The sequence below is a fragment of the Xylocopa sonorina genome, chromosome 6 (assembly GCF_050948175.1).
Source record: "Xylocopa sonorina isolate GNS202 chromosome 6, iyXylSono1_principal, whole genome shotgun sequence".
NCBI lineage: Eukaryota > Metazoa > Arthropoda > Insecta > Hymenoptera > Apidae > Xylocopa > Xylocopa sonorina.
The window spans coordinates 13,878,226-13,900,000 of NC_135198.1; the positions used below are offsets into that span (position 1 = coordinate 13,878,226).

Here is a 21,775-nt window from a genome sequence, read left to right on the forward strand (position 1 = left end):
CTATTTCTCTATACCCGTGCGAATCTCATTCGTTCACAGCAGCGGAAAAATCCAGCGTTTTAGCGTCATCGAACCGCGCGTAACGATCGGAGCACTAGCGTCGAGGAAAATCATCGAACGATCATTCCGAGGAACACTCGTGTCTTCGCACTGAAACGCACCTGTCGGAAATCGTATCGTACGCTCACCGATTCACGCGAAACGCGAACAAGGAAGAGACACCAGACGATAAGCAGCGAGACGCGCACATTCGTCGAGAGGGTAAGGAACGCGATTTTCGAAGGAACGAACGTCGAAAGGACGGAACGCGATGCAACCGGTGACTGCGCGGCTTCGACACTGGCTTGGACAGTCACCTTTGGCGCGTCGATCGTTGGCATGCCGGGGAGGGGGTGGTTCGTCGGTAGTATAGAGAGTCGGCTTCGCGAAGCCGAAGGCAAAGGCGAAAGCAGTCTTCGGCGTGGTCAACCGCGGAGGCGGGGGCAAAGGCGGAGGCGAGGACTCGAATCGAGCAACGGCCGAAACCACCGCATCGCGATCCGCGCCGATCCGTTACCGAGAAACGAAACAAATCTCCGGAGTAATATCGTGCCAAGCGCGGTGGTAGGGATGAGAATCGCGAGGCGAACGCGTTGTCCGCGGGTAAAACGCGCGTGTAAAACGGAGCAGAGACCGCGCGGGAGGCGGTCCGAGGCGGTGCGCGATCCCAGCTCTCGGGAGGCGGAGTCTCGACGCCCACGAGCACCAAGGGAGTCGAATAGCCGATTATCGAGCCGCGACCGCACGGCCGCTTCGTTTGCCAGGCAATTTTCATAAAATCCTTTTTACTCGACTCGTTGCACTCCGAGATCTCTTTTCGACTTTCGCCCCACCACCGCCTCCGCGAGCCCTATAATGTCCGACCAGATCGACCGCGGATAAGCCGTGTTCGCGGCCGGATCGTACTTCTTCCACGATATCTCTCGAAATTCGCGTTGTGACCCACGGCCTATATACTCTCGCTTACGAACTCGACCGAGTGTACTTACTTCGATTCGCTACCACGCGATCAACCCTCGCCTCGTATCGATGATGATGACGACGACGACAAATTACGCGTGGAGCGAGCGTCATCTGCGACTCTCGACGTTCCTGAAACGAACAAATGAAACGAGGGAATGGATCGGCGCGCGTTTATTTCGCACCACTTACCGTTCGTCACTCGCCGATCCCCCCCCCCCCCCCCCCCAAGGCCGGAATACCGGACGTAGCGTGCCAGGTAGGAACCCCTGCGAGCTGATTGCTATCTCCACGCCGGAAGTTCGCATCCAGAGAAACGTCGGGCTCGAACCAACCGGGGTCTCTACCCCGAGGTTCCTCCCTCCGTTATCCCTTCGATCCGGTCCGATATCCGTTTTTTCATCTTTCGCATCTTCGTCATCCGGCATACGGAATTTTGTTCGCGTCGTAGCCATTAACTCGGCAGTGGACGAGCGGCGAACCCCACGCGGCACGATCGTGGAGGAAGGGGGAGGGTTGAACATTGACCGTTCGACGGCGAGCACTTTACGCGTCTGGCATTAATTGGTACGATCGATTTCGTTCCGTTCGGTTCGGTTCGGTTCGGTTCGTATAGGTCGTAAACGGCGTAACGGAGGACCGATTATCTCGCTGGGACGGTAGGATAAAATATGGCTGGTGCAGCTTGCCGTTAAGTAACGACGAAGATAGGCGTGGCGCCGATCAGAAAATTGGAGGGTGCAACAGCGTAGGGAGTAGTAGCGAGCAACGCGAGCAAGACTAGCCGCGTAGGATTCCCTTCGATCCAAGTGTATCAACCGGTCGCGATTCGCGTCTCTTTCCTCGGGAACAAAATGGTTAATCCCCGTGGCAAGCGGAGCGTGCCTTTCACTCGCGCGCAACCATGATCGCGCGACAGTAAATCAACCGACACGCATTAAGCATTAACGCATTTACATATCGACGTTCTACCGCGCGCGCGCGCGCGCGCTCGCGACGCGCTACGCGTCGCGCGCGACGCACTAAATCACGCTCCGATTGAAAATAACGCGTCCTACTCGACTCGACTCGACTCGAATCGCCTGAAATCGACTCCGATAGAAATCGACTCGACTCGACTCGATTCGATTCGATTCGAACGCAACGACGAACGCGAATCTGAATCACCCGTGTGCACGCGGGTAAATTCGTTCTCGATCGGTTGCAGCCAGAGTCTGGGGGTGGGGGAGGGGGATCGGGATCGGGACCGGGACGCGACGCACGGTCTCTTCTCTAATCTAATCGTCGGCTCTCTCCCCTTCCTTCCCTCTCACCCACTCGCGGTCTTGGTCGCGATCCTTCTTTCGCAGTCTTCCAGGAAACCGGGTCGCCGCGCCGCTCCGGTACGCGGTTGTTTCCACGCGTGTAGGTACACGTGTACGCACGTACACGCGAGCGTTCGTGGGTGCTCAGGATCGGCCGTAGGTTCTGTAATAGCCCTGTGGGCGAACGAGTCGCGTCGCTGAAAAAGAAGAAAATTCGACGAGGATCGCGCGACGACGCACCGTCCGGTTCTCACTCCGCGAACCGCTCTTACTCTCTCTCTCTCTCTCTCTCTCTCTCTCTCTTCTCCTCTTTCCGATCGAAAACACCTATGCGACTCGAATTTTCTACCGCCTATAATACCCAAATATTCCTATCCATCTTCTCTCCTCTCCTCTCCTATGCCTAACCTGCGAGTCGCACCGTATCAAATGCCAATCGCTGTTCGTTTCATTTCGTTATTTCGTTACTACGGCCAATAACGCTAGCAACAAATGCAAACGCCTCTACGTGGACGGATACGTACGTCACCAGCCGAGGTTAACAGCGTCGCGTCGTGTCGCGTCGTATCGCGTTATACGCTAGAAAACTGTACGCGTTACGAATAGCTGGATTGGCCAATACCCCTTGGCAAATCATCCAATGTCGTGTATCGCGAAATGAAACATCCGAAAGAACGTGACGACGACGACGACGACGACGACGACGACACTGATTCCGTCCACAGAACGTTTCCTACGAATTGTTTCTAAGGAGAAGTGGACACACGTGTACCGGTGTAGATAAAAATCCTAAACTATACTATCGTTATCGTTTAATTTCACAAGGATATGTTTCGATGTACCTATGTATCAGACATTTTCTGTGTTTTATAAATGTATGAATCGTAACTTGTAAACTCGTTAAATCAACCGGTGAATCTGTGTTTGTCCGACGGGAAAGGTTCGATAGCTATCGGCAAGGATTCAGCTAGGTACGTACAATTATTTCGTTTTAGTTTTACGTGTTTACGCACAGTACCACGAATTTATGCGATAATTAATAAATATATAAACAAGATATATTAACAAAGTGATAATAATTTTGAATACATTACTGGCACAGAGAAACCGTTTAAAATCTGTTTACGCAGCCAAATACCCTGCTAGAAAATACAAAATTCCGTTACATTCTCGATAGTAGATATGAACGTTTTCTTTGGCTCGTTCGTGTCTGCGAAGTTGCCAGCGAGCAAGTTTCCCATTGTCACCAGGATTCGAGCAAGATCGCGGCCGACCGTAAATACATCGTACTCATCTGTCCGTCCATCCATTCATTCAACGATCCAACCATGCACCTATCTATATTACCGTGTATGTACGTATGTACGTAGCCAAGTACATCGTACACGAGATCGGAATTAATTCGTCTAATCGGGGCGAAGAAAGAGACTACAGCAAGTTGAGCGAGCTATCGAAACGAGCGTTACGAGAAGCGTTACGGAGCGTACGAAAGAGTACGTAGAGATGGATTCGTAGAGAAATAATAAGAGTAAGAAGTGGAGAAGGACAAATCGTCGAGTGGGTTTCTAGATACGTTTAGCGCGCGTCGCTGTCGACGGTGACAGCTGTGCGACGCGGGATTGATCAATCGAAATGAATTTGTCGCGGTTGCCTATCCGCGCGCGTAGGTCCTCGGGTTACCGGTGATGATCGAACCGAACGAATTTGAAAGAAAGAATTTCCTAAAGAGAGAAAGGCAAAGTAACGGTGCTCGGCAGGCGATAAGGTATACCCGGTTGGCGCCACGCCGATAGGGAAACGTCGTCGGGCATCCCTTAAATTCCGTGCGATCCGGCCGCGCGAGAGAATTCAGAGTGTTCTCCCCCCCCCCCCCCCCCCCCCCGGCATCGACCGAGCATACAGCCTCTAGTCGCGAGGTGAAATAGTATAATTCGACCGTCGCAGAAATCGCGTTAGAGGGAAATTGCGTGTGGAACGCGTCGACGCGAGATCGAGCGAGCAGGCGCTTTCTTTCACCGTTGTTCGCCCGTGCGAGAACGGATCTCTCGAGGGCGGCGCCACGGTTGCGCCTCACAAAAAGTCCAAGACGGGAATAAAGAGACGGGGAGAGAAAGAAGAAGAAGAAAAAAGAAAAAAAAAAAAAAAAAAGAGACTCGCCGAGAGCGGCTAACATGGAATAGCCCTTAGCAGGCACGATAGCCACTCTTTAGGCTGATGGACTCGCGGCCCCTTACCTCCCCCCCTTGGTCGCCGTGCCCCACGTATCGCCGCGACGCGGCAGCCTCCCCGTACGCCGGCCGGCCTTCCATTTCACCTTCCCTCTGGCCGTACCTCCTTTTTACTCCTGCGTTTTGCCAGACTCGACCCCTTGTCTCTCCTATCCTCCTTTCGTACCCGACCGAGTCAAGCCGCTCCGTTTCTCTCAAGGTTTCGCCTGCCCGGCTACAAACGGATCACTCGAGAACATTTCGTTCGATCGAGCCCGCTGGTCTCCTTACTTACTCTCCTTACTCTCCTTACCTTAAACGACTACCTCTACCAAACGAGGTCCACCGCTTTAATCTCTATTTATATTTCCAACATTATTTTCGCCTTCTCTCAAAAAACACCTTCCATCCTCGTTGCATTATACCACCTACGCGTTTACGTGTTTCCTCTGCACCTATTCCGCGGTAATAAGTGTATCGCCTGCCTCTGTGTACACCACGCAGTACAACAGGTGTAACGGTAACATTAGCTGGTACTACCACTATTACTACTACTACTACTACTACTACTACTACTACTGCTGCTGCTACTGCTACTACTATTACTACTATTACTAATGCTACTACTAGTGATGTACAATGTAGTTACAAATTGGGAAAAAGATTTTCTCAACGTTGGCGAGGAGGAGGAACAAAGGTGCAATTACCGCGCAAGTACGCGAGTCGAATGGAACGAACGGGAATACGATAAAGGCGGTGGGGAAGATGCGCCTGTTTCATCGATTTTCCCTCGAGAGGGCGAAACCGCATGGCAAAGACGCAAATTGTATCCGTCGATGGTAAAGTCGAGCTCGCGGTTACCATCAGCAGTGTTGGTAAACGCGACGCAGGCTCGTTTCGAATTTTTGGCTCGCAACGTTTCGTACGAGTGGTAACGGATAAAAACGAAAGGACACGATCGAGGTTGAAAACGACGGGGCGGTGTACTTTCGACGATCGCACGATAAATCAGCATGTGATCGATAAACCAGTCGGTGATTGGTAAAGAGGTGCTCTCCGGTTACTCGCGAAGACAACGGGAATAACGTTCACGGCCCTCTGACGTTCGCACCGATAACCTTTACCACCACCACTTTTCGGTTCTTCTCGTCCGCTCTTCCTCTTCCATTTGATTTCAGGCTCGTTTCCGTTTTCTTTCGTTACGCTATCTCGACGTGGATCGCCGTCGTCGTCGTCGTCGTCGCCGTCGCCGTCGCCGCCGCCGCCGCCGCCGCCGCCGCTGCCGTCGTCGAAGTTATGACGGAGATGACATCGGTACTGGGTTGACTAGCGATTGGCTCTAGCGGTGGCACACTGGAAAAGTAGAAAAGAGAGAAAAGAAGAAAAGTTAGTCGGGGACAAACGCGGCGCGGGGGTTGAGGTGGGTTAAACGCGCGACACTCACATAAGCGTAGCCTGTCGATTTAGCACGGCAGCGGTGGGCAAAGCGAGGGGAGAATGCGCATGCCCCAATTGCCCTGTAGTCGGTGTACCTACAGGTAGACGGCGCTGATCGGATCCTCCGTTTCCTTCTAACGCGGTACCGCTTCCGGTCTCGTTCTCGGCCCTGTTCCCTGCCCTCGTACTCGCACCTCTCTCTCTATCGGGCTGTGCCTCGGTTTCGGCCTCCGGTCCGATCGTAGCATCGGCCCCCATCCCACCCCCGTTACCGCTCCCGTACACCGAGTTCAACTGCACCGAGTCCACTGGAACGTTAAACGTTAAAGAATAAACAACACGAATCTAACGCGAGCGTACATCGGCTTCCCAGTCCGATACCCGATCGATTCGACTCAACGAGCTACGTCTAGCCTAGATCTGTTCGACCCGTAGGTACACCTGCGCGACGATCGATCGAACGATTACCAAGACAAAGCTCTGGACAAGTAGATACGTAAATGATAAACGTGCTCACCGAAGACTCACCGAGTACGCTAGGTTTATGCTCGGTCTTGTGCATGCCGCTCGGTCCCGCCAAGTTTCCACTGATTCCCGAATGATTTTTCGGTTTCCTTTTTCTCGTCTGTATCCCCTCCTTCTTCATGCTCAGCGGCCTGTTCACCTACGCGATAATGCAAAGATTAATAAGTAACGCCTCGATGAAACGCGATAAACACCGAAACATTCACGATATCAACGTTTACGATCGCGAGGAAAAAAAAAAAAAAAAAAAAAAAAAAGAAGAAGAAATAATCAATCGATCGATCGATCGATCGATCTACGTCTACGGAATTAACGCAACGCGTTTCCAAAGGGCCTGCGTACGCGACAGAGATACCAACTAATCTTGGCGCGGTTAAACTGTTCGGTTTCGGTTTTCGATTTCGAATTCGCGGCGATCGGCTGCGCAAAACAGTTGTACAAACAGAGAATCGCTTCGCGTTTCGCAACCGAACGGGTCTAGTGGCGGATGGCAATTAAGCAAGTATAGAAAAAAATCGGAAAATTGCCGCGGTGTCAACTTACGTTGTGCAGCTTATAATAGAGGCCGCAGGCGTTGCATACCGGCTCGCCGTTGTTGTTTCGCCGCCACAAGGTCGTGTTGCTCGTCCTACAATTGGCGCACTGGACGCCCGTTCGTCGCACGCCCGTCTAAAAAAGAATGCAACCGTTCAAAATGAGGGGGAGAGAGCGAGAGAGAGAGAGAGAGAGAGAGAGAGAGAGAGAGAGAGAGAGAATGAAATTTACCGGTGCAACCGGCTGTTTCGGTTTGCCGCATCTGATGGGCGGTCTGTTAACCCCGTTGGTTGCCTTGTAGAGGCAATTGTGACAGTAATAATGGCCGGTGCCGTCGTCCCTTCTCCACATGGTGGTAGGAGCAGCGCAGCCGGAGCACTCTTTCGGATCGGCGGTTATCATGTCGAAGCTCTCGTCCGGACCGGACAACGGGAGACTGGACCACGGCGACGGAGCGGTGGTGTTCCCGGTGGACACGCTGTACCCACCGCCAGAGTAAAGCTGTATATTCGCCGCGTCACCGACCGGGATCGTAGTCACGTTCTGGTAGTTTTGACCGCAATCGAACGTCGGCGGTGACGGAGTGCCGGTGGTAGTCCAGTATTCGCCCGAGGAGGCTGCCTTCGCGTACGGATAGGCCGAACCGGAACCACCGGCGTACAACGAGACCTGGGATCCGGGTGATGCTGGCTGCTCGTAGTGAAGCGCGGCTACGCCCCGCGTACCGCCGAGCGAGGCCAACGTTGGATCCCCCTTTATATAGCTGCTCGTGCTACCCGGAGACTCGACCTACGCGTACGCGGTGGTACATTGCTCGGGTAACGAAGGTACCTCGGGTTACGCGTTTAATGATATGACTACTCTGAATACTCACCCCGGGAACGCGAGAGGTCAACGATGCCGAGGACGGGTAAGTAAAGATCACTTGATCACCGGGTTTGTTGGAGTAGGCGTACGTCGGAGTTTGGTGAAACGTCTCGTTTCCGGTAATATACTGGGAGTATTGGACCGCTTGCGACGGTGGAATCGGCACCGTCTCGAGCGTGGTGTACGTGCTCGACACCTTGATGTTCTCCGCGGCGACCGCTAAAGAGACCGCAACCGCGTTGCCCGTTTCCGTCGTCTCGTACTTGATATTCGCCCCGGTATTTACCGTGTAACCACTGCCTATTAAATGTTGTTGTTGTTGTTGTTGTTGTTGTTGTTGTTGTTGTTGTTGCTGCTGCTGCTGCTGCTGCTGCTGCTGCTGATGATGATGATGATGGTGATGATGGTGATGATGATGATGCGGGCTCGATTCTTGTTGTTCGTTTGCCCCTGCTCGTATAACGGCACCGTCGTCGATCGGCGGGGAATAAGCAGGTGCCGCCGTCGGCGGCGCCGTCGACGAATCCAATTGCACGTTGACCGTGACAGGGTCGCTCGACCCGGTCTCGTACCCTTCCCCGGAACTGGCTACCAACACCGGTGAACCTTGATGATAGGAGGATCGTACGATCGATCCGTTACCGCCGTTCGACTGAACGGTTTCCCGTGAACAGTACCTCTGGACCGGTCGTCTCTCTTGCGCGCGAACCGCGACCCCGTGGTTTTCGCGTCGATTCAACTGTTGCTGACCGTCCTGCTGACCGGAGTAGATGCGATCGTACATGCGTTCCTCCTCCGTTTTCTCTCGATCCGGTGTCCCGTATCTGACGGCCGCCTCCTTCATCCCCAACTCCCCTTCCGGCACTTGGACTTGCACTTCCTGCCCGTTGCTCGTCAGATAGACGATCCTCTGTTCGTTCGAACGGTGCGACTGTTGCTCGATCTCCGTCGCATCTGACTGGGAAATACGCACGAAATGCTGGGACGTTTGCTTCCCGCATCCCGTTTGCTGATCTTGCTGCTGCTGTTGCTGTTGCTCGACCGATTGTTGCGTTTCCAGTTGAAGAGTCGCCGAGATCGCGTTCGCATCCGGCGAATCTGGCTCGGGATCGGCGACCGTCTCGGTTATGTGCCCGGCCGTGGTGATCGTCCGCACGGACCTCCTCGCCGTGATCACCGACCGAGGATTTTCGACCACGCGTTGTTGTTCTTCGCTCGTTCTCACTCCGGGCGAATCCTCGCCGACGCGACTCTCGTCCCATTCGCGTTTCACCTCTTGCTTCGCCAACGTCTCCTTCATCGCGTCCTGCAACACAGACGGGCCACCGTTCGTCCAACGCATAGTTTTCAACGTTCACCGGTCTACAACCGATACGATCCAGCCAACAAGAGACGGTAAAAGGAGAAGAGAGAGAGAGAGAGAGAGAGAGAGAGAGAAAAGGGGAAGCAAGGCGCGCCTCGTCCGTCTGAGAAGAACACGAAAAGAAAGAAAACCGCCGGACCGATGTTTACCCGGACTCGAGTCACACTTCCCTTCGACAATGTCAAGTTCCGGAGCGAGCACGCGACCACTTTTTCCTCGGAACCGTTTACGTATGGGTACATAGAGATACAGGGTGTTTCAGTTGCTAACTTCCCCCACCCCCGACGGGCCTCTCTCCCTCCCGCTATCTTTGTTTTCGCGTTTTATTTCGAACCGAATAATGGTAACGGATCGAACGAGGGACACCGCGATGCTTACGCGTGCGTATACGGTCTCCGACTAGCGAAACGCACCCTCGAAACCGATCGCCGAGATCGAATTCGCTTTGCACAACCGTGCGTACGTACGCGTACGGTAGTACCGATATATATATATATATATATAGTCTAGTAGTATATACAATAGTCTAGTAGTATACCATCGAGCAAAGTTACCATCTACTCGTCCCTCTCTCGACGACGAACCAGGCGAGCGAGAAAGGAGAGGAGAAGGAGGAAGACGAGTCGAGAATCTCTGGCTATCGAGTGGAAAAGAGGCAACGGAGGGGTCCGTTTGTTTGTTCGTCGATAACGAGCGGCCGCTTACTAGCTCACGAGCGCGATAACGCGTTTCACGAGGGGATCGCGAGGGGATCGCGAGGGGATCGCGAGAGGTGTCCTCGTGTGCTTCTCATCCTCCACGGCAGCCATCGTTGTTAACGCCATTTTGTTGTCGGGGCACGGGCATCGATGGTCGAGGTGGCACACTGGTAGGGTGGCAGATCGCGTGAGTCATTGCAGCGACCGTTCTCCTGCGATGCTAGCGAAAAAAATTCACCACCCCTTGTCACCGTAAATACGGCTCGCAAATTTCATTCCCAACGAGCAAGCCAGAGGTTTTACGATCCGACTAGATAACACGACGGCTCGTTACGTCACCGATTTTCGCTCTGATTCACCTTGGCAAACTGTGGGATACGTCATCTTCCTGGCCAGGGTAGACGCGTTCGAGTCGCGTTCGAGTCGCGTTCGTCCACCGTTTTCGTCCACCGGTACCGATGGCGTACGTGACGCGTATGGATGAAATCGAACCGTATTTCTCCTCGATTCGAGGAATTCGACGACGACGACGACGACGACGACGACGACGACGACGACGCGGCCTTGGGTAAACGGTGGCGCATACGCAACCGAGACCCGGCGATTCATCGATCTCCGTCGTTTATCTAGGATCGAATCGAAAAATGTATTGTTTATCGACGAACGAGAAAAATATAGATTGGTTCGCGGTGTACCGTTGATAACGAACGATAAGAAATCGACGGTGTCACGCTCTTCGATTTCAATTCCCGATGCCGATCGATCGAAAACGCTCGTCGATCGGCTATCTACGTAACCGCCGATGAAATTTTCTTCTCTTTTATTTCGTTCTCGATCGAGTCGAATCGAATCGAATCGAATCGAGTCGCATCGAATCGTATCGAATCGTATTCGAGAATCGAGTTCGAAGGGGCTGCGATGCGCGAACGAAGAAAGGCGACGCGATGGGGATGCCGGTGTCGAGAGGCGCGTCGTTGTCAAAATAAACGACACTATCGCGATTTATCTCGTTTCCCATGATAATAAGAGATAAAACTGCATCCTTACATTAGCTAGTATATCAGCTAAAATGATAATTTCAGTCGTCGGGTCCGCCAGGAAGGTGTAGGGCCGTTCCTCCGGCTCGACGGTACAGTTTCGCGAAGACGCGATTTCCGTCGACCGTTCGTTCTAGTTCTCGCGAACCGACCAGTTCCCTCGTTCGGCTCGTCTACGAGGAAACAACGACGATTCTACGCGATGGTGTGCCGCGAGTGAAATCGAACCGAATGTGTGACAAGTAATCCGCGGCGTTTCGCGGTTCCACGGGGTGACATTATTTCGGGATACCTCCACGCGGAAAGGAGATCGCGTATAATTAGCTGGAGTCGCCTAACACGACGAGGGCATTTTCTTTATCAGCGGTTGAGTAGGAAATTCTTATCGGCGTAAATGAAAATCCCAAGCGAGTCGGTATGGGTGCGTTGCGGGCGCGCGCGCGCGCGCGAAATCGTGCCTGCGGTATCAGATTCGAGACGACACGTTATAGAAAACGAAAGTTTTTTACTTGGAGCACGAGCAACCAACGGTGGTGCCCGCGCGAGACCACTCTCGGCTAAGAGGGATGACGCGTATCCGTCCCCGCGCAATTCGTTGCGCAATCGTCCGATTCCTCGTATCGAGCATCGTCTAGGTAATTTTCCATTCCGCGAAACGACCGGATTTATTTCGACCCGCGATCTAGATTCCCGCTCAAAAACTCGACGACGCTCAGACACCTAAAGCTTTTTACGATCACGCGTTCGTTTGATAACGCGATCCATCATCGGAGTGTTGCTCTTCTCGCGCGAATCCCGTCTTTTACAACGCGAGGGGAATTACTCAAATAATTTACAACACTCGTCGTCGTTTTTTTTCTTTTTTTTCTTTTTTTTGTTAGCGAGCCCGCGTTTTCTCGACTCGACGAATCGACCGTTCGAATCACGCGAGTCGAATAATTAACCGGTTCGTTCGCAGCCGCGACAAACGGCATTATCGTCGTTGCCCGATATTATTCCATTATCTTACGGCAGCTATGTGCTCAACGATTAATAATATATCTGCGCTCCAGGTGTATCTCATCTCGATATCCGCGTATAGTTTCGCGGCGGACGTTGCCGAGACGGTTACACCGCGGTTAAGTTAAACGGTTGGTTATTTCCTACCGCGGTTCCTCCGGTCAGAAAATCGCACACCTGTAACCGACCGAATTCAACGTTAAAACACAAGTGTGTCGCGCACGCACTCTTTCCAAATACCACTCTCCTATCCTTTACCACCTTCGCTTTCCTCTTTTCTTGCCACGCTTCCGTTTGCTTCAACGACAACGTTGCGCCCGTATCGCGACCACGCATCGCATACCATAATAACGTAACTAACGTGGTAACCTAGCCAATTTTTCGCGTATTTTTCCAACGATCGAGAAAAAGAGAGAGAGAGAGAGAGAGAGAGAGAGAGAGAGAGAGAGAGAGAGAGAGAAAGAGGGAGAGAAATGGGAATCTAGCCACGACGAAACAACTAGCAACAACAGACGCGGGAAAATTGAAATATTCATGTCGGACTTGACTTAGTTAGTTAGTTAGTTAGTTAGTTAGTTACTTACCGTGGTAGGAGAGGAGCAAAGAGGAGTAACGTTGCCTTCGTGATAGAGTAAGCCGGTGTGATTTGTGTCGCGTTGATGGTCGTCGGGTGACTCGCGAGGCTGACACGGTTACGATTCGAGAAGGAAGGTGGCGAGAGAGCACGCACGTCGCGCGGCTTGACACAGGTGCGCTGCCAAGGTGTGTCGACCGACGGACGACGACGACGACGAGCGCGATTCGGATCGGCTGCCGCCTGGTAGCGTCGAGCCGAAGCTTCGATTCGTCCACGGACCAGGAGAGAAAGAGACCGACCGCGCGAACCCGTTAAATATTTACCGACTACGATTAGGCGAACGCGACAGAGACAAACACACTCGTCACCGCTTTCCTCTCTCTCTCTCTCCGCCGTCTCTTCCCTTTCTTACCCCGTTCGTATCCCCTATTCCGCGCCGCCATCTTGGTCCCGCGCCTCTTCTTTTCTTACCAACCGTTCGCATCCCCAACGCTGTCTCTCTACGCCACCCAGAGGAGGCCGAGAAACAGAAATAAACAACCGCGAGATAACCTGCACGCGTCGCGTACGTCTCGTACGACGCGCGTTATCGTTTAAAACGGCGAGTGAACAGCTCGAGAACAGCTCGAGAACGGAGGGTGTCGACATACTTGTGCACAGAGCACACACGGGGATTCCTCAGATAAGGCGCGATCAGGTGAGAGCGAGATGCGATCCTTTTCAGACACGAGCCTCCATTTCACGCACCAATTTCCCTTATTCTCATTTGGAAGGTGGCATCACAGGCTACGCCAGTGAGGGAAAGAGAGAGAGAGAGAGAGAGAGAGAGAGAGAGAGAGAGAGAGAGAGAGAGAGGGAGAGAGAGAGAGAGAGAGAGGGAGAGAGAGAGAGAGAGAGAGGCCTCCCACCTTCCCACCGTTGTTGATTCTCTCGTTCCAACCTTTAACAGAGATTAGTCGAGATATCGCGACTGTTATCGCCGAAAATACACAGGGATGAAGTTTTCCTGCGCGTTCACCGAACTTCTCTTCTATGCCAGCTGGTCGACGTTGCCCCCGACGCGTTTTCTTCGACGCGCGTTCCTTGTTACACCTTCCACCGCTGTTTCGATTTAAATATCCCTTTTTATTCAAAACTAGCCGATTTTTTATACAACACACTTTCTGAACATTGTTACCTTTTAATTTAGGACGAGACCCGCCGTGACCCGTTTCCACACCGTTATCAGTGCACGAGATCGAATAAATGCTGGCGCTTACTATCGTTATTATTGCATAACTTTCGTATGATTTCGCTCTATTTACAACACACACGCACTCATACACCAGAGAAATAGAAAATAGTCCTCATCTAATTTCAAGCGATCGCCATCAAAGGCGTAACGATGTTTCAGAAAAACAGGGATTCGTATATCGATGAATTCGGCACACATTAATTATTTGATAAAACTATCATATTTACAACGAGTTTCGTGAATTCTCATACGCACGCGTCGCGATTCCGATCTTCCATCAAAGGAGGTATAGCAGAGAACAACGAACGGCATTCTATCATATTACAGATCTATCGTTTACGCGATGCGTATCTATCGATACGACGACGCGTTCCTGCTTTTACATAATCACTTTCACGATCCGGCTTCGTTGTTCTGCGCTTTCACGTTTTCTTCTTTTTTCTTTTCTTTTCTTTTCTTTTTGTCTTTTTTTTTCCTTTTCTTTTCTTTTTTTTTTTTTTTCTCCAGACAACTTATTATAGTCGGTTCCCGGATCTGTACAAGTTTCTAGCGGTAGCAAGTTTCAATTCTAAGACGATATCGAGACAACCGTGGGTCTATCCACCACCGATCTATCCAAATGACCGTTGTCCAGAATGATTTTGGTCGCTGTCGCGCTGGGCGAAGAATTGCCGAGAGCGACGATGTGAGGAGACGCGAGTTGATGATGATCGGGTGAATGATTCGCGGACATCATAACGGGCGATCGATTCGTGCAAGGCGGTGACGGACATTCCACTTTCGGAGACTGCGTCTCGAGAAGTTGTTGGTGTTGATGCTGTTGTTGTTGTTGTTGTTGTTGTTGCTGCTGCTGCTGCTGTTGCGGTGGTTGTTGCTGCTGAGGAGCGATCATGTCGTAATACATTCCCGGTGTGGCGGTCGATTGATAGGAAACGATCCGACTGGAGGATTGGGGGCTACCGTAAAGGGCGCTACCGTAGCTCACCTGAGCTACTCCGGCGTGGCTCATCCTCAGATCACCGTACGTATCTGTGTACATTTTCATGATTACTTTTTCTTTCGTTAACGGTAAGATTACGCTAGAGAAGAACACTAGATTGTCGGATGTCGGATGTATCTATGTACCTATATCTTCCCTGAAACCAGTCGATTTCACGAAAATTGAACCTTTTTAAAAGTAATCTAACTTTACTCGATACTATTGCATAGCATTTAGTTTGATACATCGCTATCGTTTTCTGTTATTTCACTATTCGAAGAATTTTTTTCCGCAACTTTTACACCCGTGTAAAACGTCCAGCTTTAGAAACATTGCACGAGTCAATTTCACCCTTTAAATTCTTCTACACATGCATACGCAGCGGTGAAATCGCTTCGGCAATCTAGTGTTGTTAAAGATCCAACAATCTCGTACGTACTTGGCTCCAATTTTAAACTATTGTTGTTGTTGTTGTTGTTGTTATTGTTATTATTATTGTTGTTGCTGTTGCTATTGTTGTTGTTGTTGTTGTTCGTGTTGTTTACCGTGGTCGCGTTATCGTTGTTGTTGGGACAAGAGACGACGGTCCCAGCGATCGGTGTATTCATAGACTTCATGCCTCCCTTCGGTTTCCTTTTTCGCGTTTGTATGGTGTCCTTCTTCATGGTGTGAGGCCTATTCACGCCGTGCAATTTGAAATAAAGGCCGCACGCGTTGCAGACAGGCTCACCTAAGGTGTTGCGACGCCACAACGACGTCATCGTTGTTTGGCAGTTGGTGCAACAAGTGCCTACTCGTCTCGACGCGGACTGCGGACACAGAAAATCGCGTTAGACCACGCGTACGCAGGCAGGCGCGCGCGCGCGTGAATACGAAAAGGGGAGCAGCAGGAATCGATACGCAGAGAGAAACGAGAAGGAAGTAAAAGAATGCAGCCGAGTGAGAACGGTTTGGCAGGACCTAGAAGGTGGTAGGGGGGGGGGGGGAGGGGGATAAAGGAAGCTTACGTCTAATTCATATGTTTCCTCGTCGCGGGCCCGCGCGCGCAACAATCGCGACATTCGTCTCTCGTGTCGCGTGTCGCGCGCGCGAAACAGCGTGATCGCGACATTTCTCTTTTCCCCGCGCGAAATCCGCGCGAGCCTGATGCGATCCATCGGACGCGAACGAAATCTACGCGAGTCGATCAGGCCAACGCAAGATTTCGAAACGGAGCGCGACCGTACCATGGGTATAGTGGCACCTCGAAGCTACGAAAAGTTACTCGATCAACGAGCTATACGCTGGAGAAAAGGGCAGACTTCGAGGGTGATGCGTAGTAAGGTAAAACGAACAATGGAAGAATACGATTTGAACAATCATATATCACCGATGACTGAATCGACAGGGTTAAAGGACAAATGGTAAATATGTATGCGCGCAAACTAACGATGTGATGAGAACAAGAAACAGAGTAGATACATAGAGATACATAGGAGAGACAGACAGAGGGAGAGAGAGAGAGAGAGAGAGAGAGAGAGAGAGAGAGAGAGAATGTCCGCGCGTGTGTGTGTGTGCGTGTGCGTGCGTGCGTGCGCTCGCGCGTTTGTGTGTGTGTGTGTGTGTGTGTGTGTGTGTGTGTGTTTCGGGGGATGACACCTACCAAACGCCGGCTCGATTTCTCCTCGAAGGCGCGACGGGCGCCACTATACCCACAGAAGCCTTTGTAGAAATCGCCCTGGTCCGCCACTGAAACAGAGACAGGATGGCAAACGTTAGGGGTGCTTCTATTCTATATGGCACGCGGCGGGATGCCGAGACCGTTTGCTCACTTTCGAGATCGAACGGACGGTTCCGATGGATAGCAGTTAAGCACGAATCGCGCGCTCGCGTCAATCCGATACGAACTAGGATATGTTAGGACACACGAATGGCAAAACCACCGATCGTCGGTCTGGTTCCGGCCACGGGCGAATTTCCACACAGGCTCCTGTGCTCGAATCTCCGTCCCTTCGGTTCGACTTTTCTCCTCCCCTCCGGCTTCATATTTTATATCTTTATTATTCAATTTATTATTATATTTCTCTGTCTCTTTTGCCGGCAGTCGTTGCGTCGGAGAATGAATCGTTCCGATGGGACGAATAACGGCACCTTCCTTCCTTCCTTCCTTCCTTCCTTCCTTCCATCCTTCCTCCCTTCTCTTCCATCTCGTTTCTCCTTCTCGTTCTTTCTTTGGTTCGTTCGTTCTTTCTTTCTTTCTTTACTTGTTTCTTTCTTCGTTCGTTACTTCGTTCCTTCCGTCGTTTCTTACCAAACGCCGTGGCTGCTTGACCAAGGGCCGATTCATCCCGTTCATCTTGTGATAGAGGCCGCACGCGTTGCACAAGTAGTGGCCAGTACCGTCTCGCCGCCACAGTGGAGTGGAAATTGCACCGCAATTTACACACTCCCGACCTTCCGTAAAGTACTCCGCCTCGATGTTGTGCACTGTACGATTTGTACATGTTCAATATGTAATCCGCAATTAGCCGTTTATCGTGGGAAAAAGTAAGAATTTCCTCGATTTCTGGATATCGAGCATTTTTATGGAAACTGCGTACAACAGTTATTTACCGTGCCGCGTACAGCGATGGTGAAAGAAGGAACAAGGGGGAAGGAAACGCAACAGTGCGCGACAGAGGATGTAGAGGGACAGAACGTTATCAGAATTTCCGGCGTTTCTCGATAATAATTAACTATGCTAATAGCCGTTGGTATTACGCGTGTAAAGTACCGGTAACTCGAGTCGCGTACCGCCTGTAATTCTCTTTAACACGACCACCAGCGACCACTCCGCGGATCGTGACTAGAGAAAAATATAATATATAGTATACTCTTACTCGGAGGAGAGGCTCGGCGAAGAAAAGGTCGGCGTACGGCAGTCGCGTATCCGGCAGAAACTGGGGCTGAGAAGCAATCGGATATCGTATATTAGTAAGCAAAGAGTTGCTGACGTCGACGACCATCTTACGATTCCTGCCCGTAACGATACGGCCCCGAGACCGCGTCTGCCTCCTCCGCGTTGCTATGCGCGTCAGCTTGCGTTTCTTTCGGTAACAGAAACAGAACCATCCCCCGCGTGCCCCGTACGAATAACCATCCTCCCGATGCGCCGCACGAAAACGTTAGATTCTTCGTAACCGAATATTCGAGACGCCGCTCTCTGCTTCGCGCACCGCTCCGCGCGCCGCGACGAACGCTCGGAAGATGACGAAGCGCCGGGGAATGAGAATAGGAGAGTCGAATTACGAAGACGAAGCGGAGAGCTCTCCTAAGGGGGCAGAAGCGTTGAAAGCTGCTCGCTTTCGACACGGTTAGAGAGACAACCGTAAACGAACGCTCGCTATATACCTAACCTAACCTATGCCCCTTTTGCTTAGATCATCCCCCCTTTACTTACGATTACTCTACGCTTGAGAAAACTTTACTCTGCCACGCGCGCGCGTAGCTTTTGGTATTGCAGAGTCGTCTGGGACACGAGTGAGTGGTCTGGCGGGCAAAGTTTAAGGTACACGCGGCCGGCACATGCACACAGACAGAGACAGAGACAGAGAGAGAGAGAGAGAGAGAGAGAGAGAGAGAGAGAGGGAGGCGTCTGCGCTCTCAGAGGGCAAAATGTACCCCCGAACGTCACCCGAATCGGTGGTAAATTTCCCGTTACCCGCGTTCTTAAACCACTCGAGACGACGCGGTAGGTTAAAAGCCTATCGTAAAAGCTATACCTATCCCACTTTCGAGAAAAGTATGTCCAAGATACAAGTATGTACTACGACACATACCACCTCCTACTTGCGTACGAAGAAATTATCGAAAATTTGCGGTCCCGGAACACGACTATCATCGTTCGTTCTGTATCGCGCGTAGACAAAACTAGATTAGCGCTGTACGCGTTGTCTGGGTCAGGGTTGCCGTATATCAATACCTCCTTCGATACCATATATAAATACATTTATTATATGCAACGTACGCGTCGTACCTATCGCGTGGCAACGGTCCGTGATATCGTTATTATTATCCGTACCGAAAACGAAATCGCGATTGCTGCAACTCTGCTTGATCGCCGCCGATGCTCGCGATGCTCGTTTAAAAATGGAACGAATCGTGTCATCGGTCAAACGTCGCCGACCTCTCTAACCGATAAGGTTCCAACTTGTGTCGCGATAACCACGGTAATTCGTACGATCGACCGTACGTACGTACGTACCTATTCTTTCGTTCCCCGAAACGAAACGCTGAAAAAGAGTATCTTTCGAAGAGTACGTTTCCATTCCGTCGCGTCTACGTGCGCGCTTAAAAGCGTGCGATTAAAAGAAATCGTAAATACTTTATCGACGAAACGAGAGAAAGTGTAACGCGATATTCGACCCCCACCTCTGCGACGCGGACCCACTTCATTTCGGCCACCGACGACGGCCTAGACGGTTTTCCTCTTTTCTTTTCTTTTCTTTTCTTTTATTTTCTTGAAAAATTTCTCCCGTCCCCTGTCCAACGAATCGCACTCGAAACGGGTGAGGGAGCGGCGAGCCCGATCGAATCCTTTTCTCGTTATTTACGATCCGTTGCAACACGATCCAACCGATGCACGCACCACGTCCCGCGTGTTCCTCCAAATCCTTCACGATTTATCGTTTTCGAAAACACATCCGTGGACCGTAACGCGACACTTGCCCCACCCTACGCGCAACAAGTAGACAAGTTCCCGAGGGCTAACGCTACCGATCAACGTTCTCGTTCTCGTTAGATCTTTTATAGAAATCGACTAGTTTTTACTTACTCGCGCTAAGACTAGCGGTGGCGGTGAGTTGATGCTGCGTGGGTGTCGACGCTGGGTTGACGGCCTGTCGTCTCGAAGGAGTCGCGTATTGGGTCGTCAGCGAATCGCTCGAAGGTGAAACGTAACTCCAAGACGTGGCTTCGACCGTGCCGACACCGACTCCGACTCCAACTCCGACTCCGACTCCGACTCCGACACCGACGTTGCTCTGTTGCGTCGGATAGGACGGGCTGTACCCTCGAAAACTCGCCCTACCGCAAAATGGTTGCGAAAATCCTGGCAAGGTTTGATGCGTCACCACCGTACCCGACGACTTGCCACCGCCGCCACTGCCGCCGCCGCCGCCGCCGCCGCCGCCGCCACCACCGCCGCCGCCGCCACCGTAGTCTTCCGAAATGGCGGGAAGAGCCGTGCCTAGTCCTGGGAGAAACCGAGCGGTATCAGCAACGATTCATCGATCGATCGATCGATCGATCGATCGATCGATCGGGAAATTTACCTTGCGCGTTCCACAGCTGCTGAGGGGAGGCGGTCAATTCCGTGGGGCTACCAGCCATGTAAGGCAGACTGTAACTACCTCCCGTTCCTGCCGTGCTGGCTGTCGTCATACCGCCGATCCCGGTCATCGAACGATACAGCGGGCTGAAACAACGATCGAACGATGAAAAGATCAATTCGGAGACGCGGCGCGACGCCCCTGCTCTTGGGAATTAGAGAACGCGGCCGATTCCATCCATCTGCCGTCGCGTCGTACGAACGGGAAAGAGTGGGAACGAGTGGAGAAGGAAACCTCGGCGACACGGGTTCGCTAATGTTTCGCGGGAGACCGGAAACGAGAGAGAACCGTTCTCCGCGATCCATCGGCCCGTAAATGCGGGCGCGTGCCAAGCCAGGACGTTTTTACGATATTCCTTTCCGACCAACGGCTACCCGAAACACAACTACTCCATTATCTACCATTACCATTTACGGTGGCTATTACCGCTACCGTTACCATTAGCATCGGGCCCTCCGCCCGTGTACCTGCCAACTCTTCTCTCTCTCCCTCTCTCTCTCTCTCTCTCTCTCTCTCTCTCCAGGCAAAACTACCATGTATTTCGAACCTCTAACTCAAAACCTTCGAGTAAAACTCGTCCCTCGATCCCGTTTATTCCGAACGCATCTCTTTATCGCGACGCGACGCGAGGAACGCGCGGCCTTGACGTTTTCCGCGACTCGTCCGCGACACGTACCGTTCGATCGGTACGTGCTCGTCGAACGATTCGCGTCTTCTCCCGGAACGATTTCGAGCCAAAGTTGGTTGCGCGCAACGGCATTCGACGACGTAAAAGAAACATCGATAACCGTGTAACCTCGTCCTTCGCTCGTTCCACGATCCTCGTTTGCGAACCTCGTTTCCTTCTTTCTTCCCCTCTCGTGTCGTTTCGAGAGTCGACAACCGTGAACCGAGAAAGGAAACGATACACGGAGGCACGCGACACGACACGACACGACACGACACGACACGACACCGGATTCAGTTGTTTCACGACCAGCATAGTCTGCGACGTCGAAAGGATTACGAAACGATTACGAAGAAAGTCTTTAGCCGTCCGAGTATTCTTAATTACCCGATACGTCTATTATTGTAAGTAAGTAAGTAAGTAAGTAAGTAAGTAAGTAAGTAAGTAAGCAAGTTGGTAGGTAGATGGGTAGGTAGGGTAGGTCCGATCAGATTTCTTCGAGGAACCATCTCGGATACTGCTAATCTGGAGCAGCTCGCCCATCGCTCTTGGCTGGCGTTACACCATTTCCTGTTTTCTCTTTGGCCGGGGATAGAGAGAGGAAAAAAAAAGAAAAAAAAAACGTAAGAGAAGGAGATGTTTAGGCCGATCCGCGAGGAATGCAGATATCGCGAAATCCAATCTAGAAGGTCGGTGGCGACAGGGTTATAGCCCCTGTTACCGGATCGCTATCTGAATCCACCGAGTCGATAAGAGTCCGCTTCTCACGATAGCCGGTGCCGCGAGAAACGATACCAAGTCCGCGCTTCTATCCTACGTGTATTTCTATTTAGATTTAGATTTAGATTTAGATGTAGGAAAATGTAAATGGCAAAGTTGCTTAAAAAAGAAAATGCTGAAAGTAGTGTTAAGCGGCCGAAGCGGTCGAACGCGAGGTGTTTATTTATAAGTAAGAGGAACGTTTTCGCAACTGTGTTATCGGTTTCCCATTTACTCTGTT

At 51.6% G+C, this 21,775-nt stretch overlaps 3 protein-coding genes across 4 annotated transcripts in view; all 3 read right to left on the reverse strand.

Annotated features, from left to right (window-relative positions):
- Obp10 (odorant binding protein 10) overlaps positions 1-17,730 on the reverse strand; it is a 57,237-nt gene extending 39,507 nt beyond the window's left edge. For both annotated transcript variants that reach the window (XM_076896832.1, XM_076896831.1), the window contains exon 1: positions 17,725-17,730. The gene's annotated coding sequence lies outside the window, so the exon portion shown is untranslated. The remainder of the gene's footprint in view (positions 1-17,724) is intronic.
- LOC143424927 (uncharacterized) lies at positions 5,710-11,085 on the reverse strand. The gene is made up of 8 exons (XM_076897319.1): positions 10,982-11,085; positions 8,916-9,179; positions 7,881-8,249; positions 7,238-7,795; positions 7,016-7,141; positions 6,476-6,611; positions 5,955-6,255; positions 5,710-5,863 (listed from the first exon to the last, which is right to left on the reverse strand). The coding sequence occupies exons 2-8, from the start codon at positions 9,171-9,173 to the stop codon at positions 5,710-5,712; spliced, it is 1,902 nt and encodes a 633-aa protein (XP_076753434.1). The 5' UTR covers positions 9,174-9,179; positions 10,982-11,085.
- Positions 13,949-21,775, reverse strand: part of LOC143424928 (uncharacterized) — a 10,994-nt gene continuing 3,167 nt past the window's right edge. The window contains exons 2-6 of the mRNA XM_076897321.1: positions 20,052-20,194; positions 19,553-19,972; positions 17,051-17,226; positions 15,200-15,569; positions 13,949-14,810 (exon numbers count right to left, since the gene is read on the reverse strand). Coding sequence (XP_076753436.1) covers positions 14,350-14,810; positions 15,200-15,569; positions 17,051-17,226; positions 19,553-19,972; positions 20,052-20,194 — 1,570 coding nt within the window. The 3' untranslated portion in view covers positions 13,949-14,349. The remainder of the gene's footprint in view (positions 14,811-15,199; positions 15,570-17,050; positions 17,227-19,552; positions 19,973-20,051; positions 20,195-21,775) is intronic.

Coding starts and splice junctions, on each gene's coding strand:
- LOC143424927 (XM_076897319.1), bottom strand. CDS start 9,173: ATGAAGGAGACGTTGGCGAAGCAAGAGGTGAAACGCGAATGGGACGAG. Junction 8,250..8,915: donor AACTGGAAACGCAACAATCG/GTCGAGCAACAG, acceptor CATCATCAGCAG/CAGCAGCAGCAGCAGCAGCA. Junction 6,256..6,475: donor GCATAAACCTAGCGTACTCG/GTGAGTCTTCGG, acceptor TTAACGTTCCAG/TGGACTCGGTGCAGTTGAAC.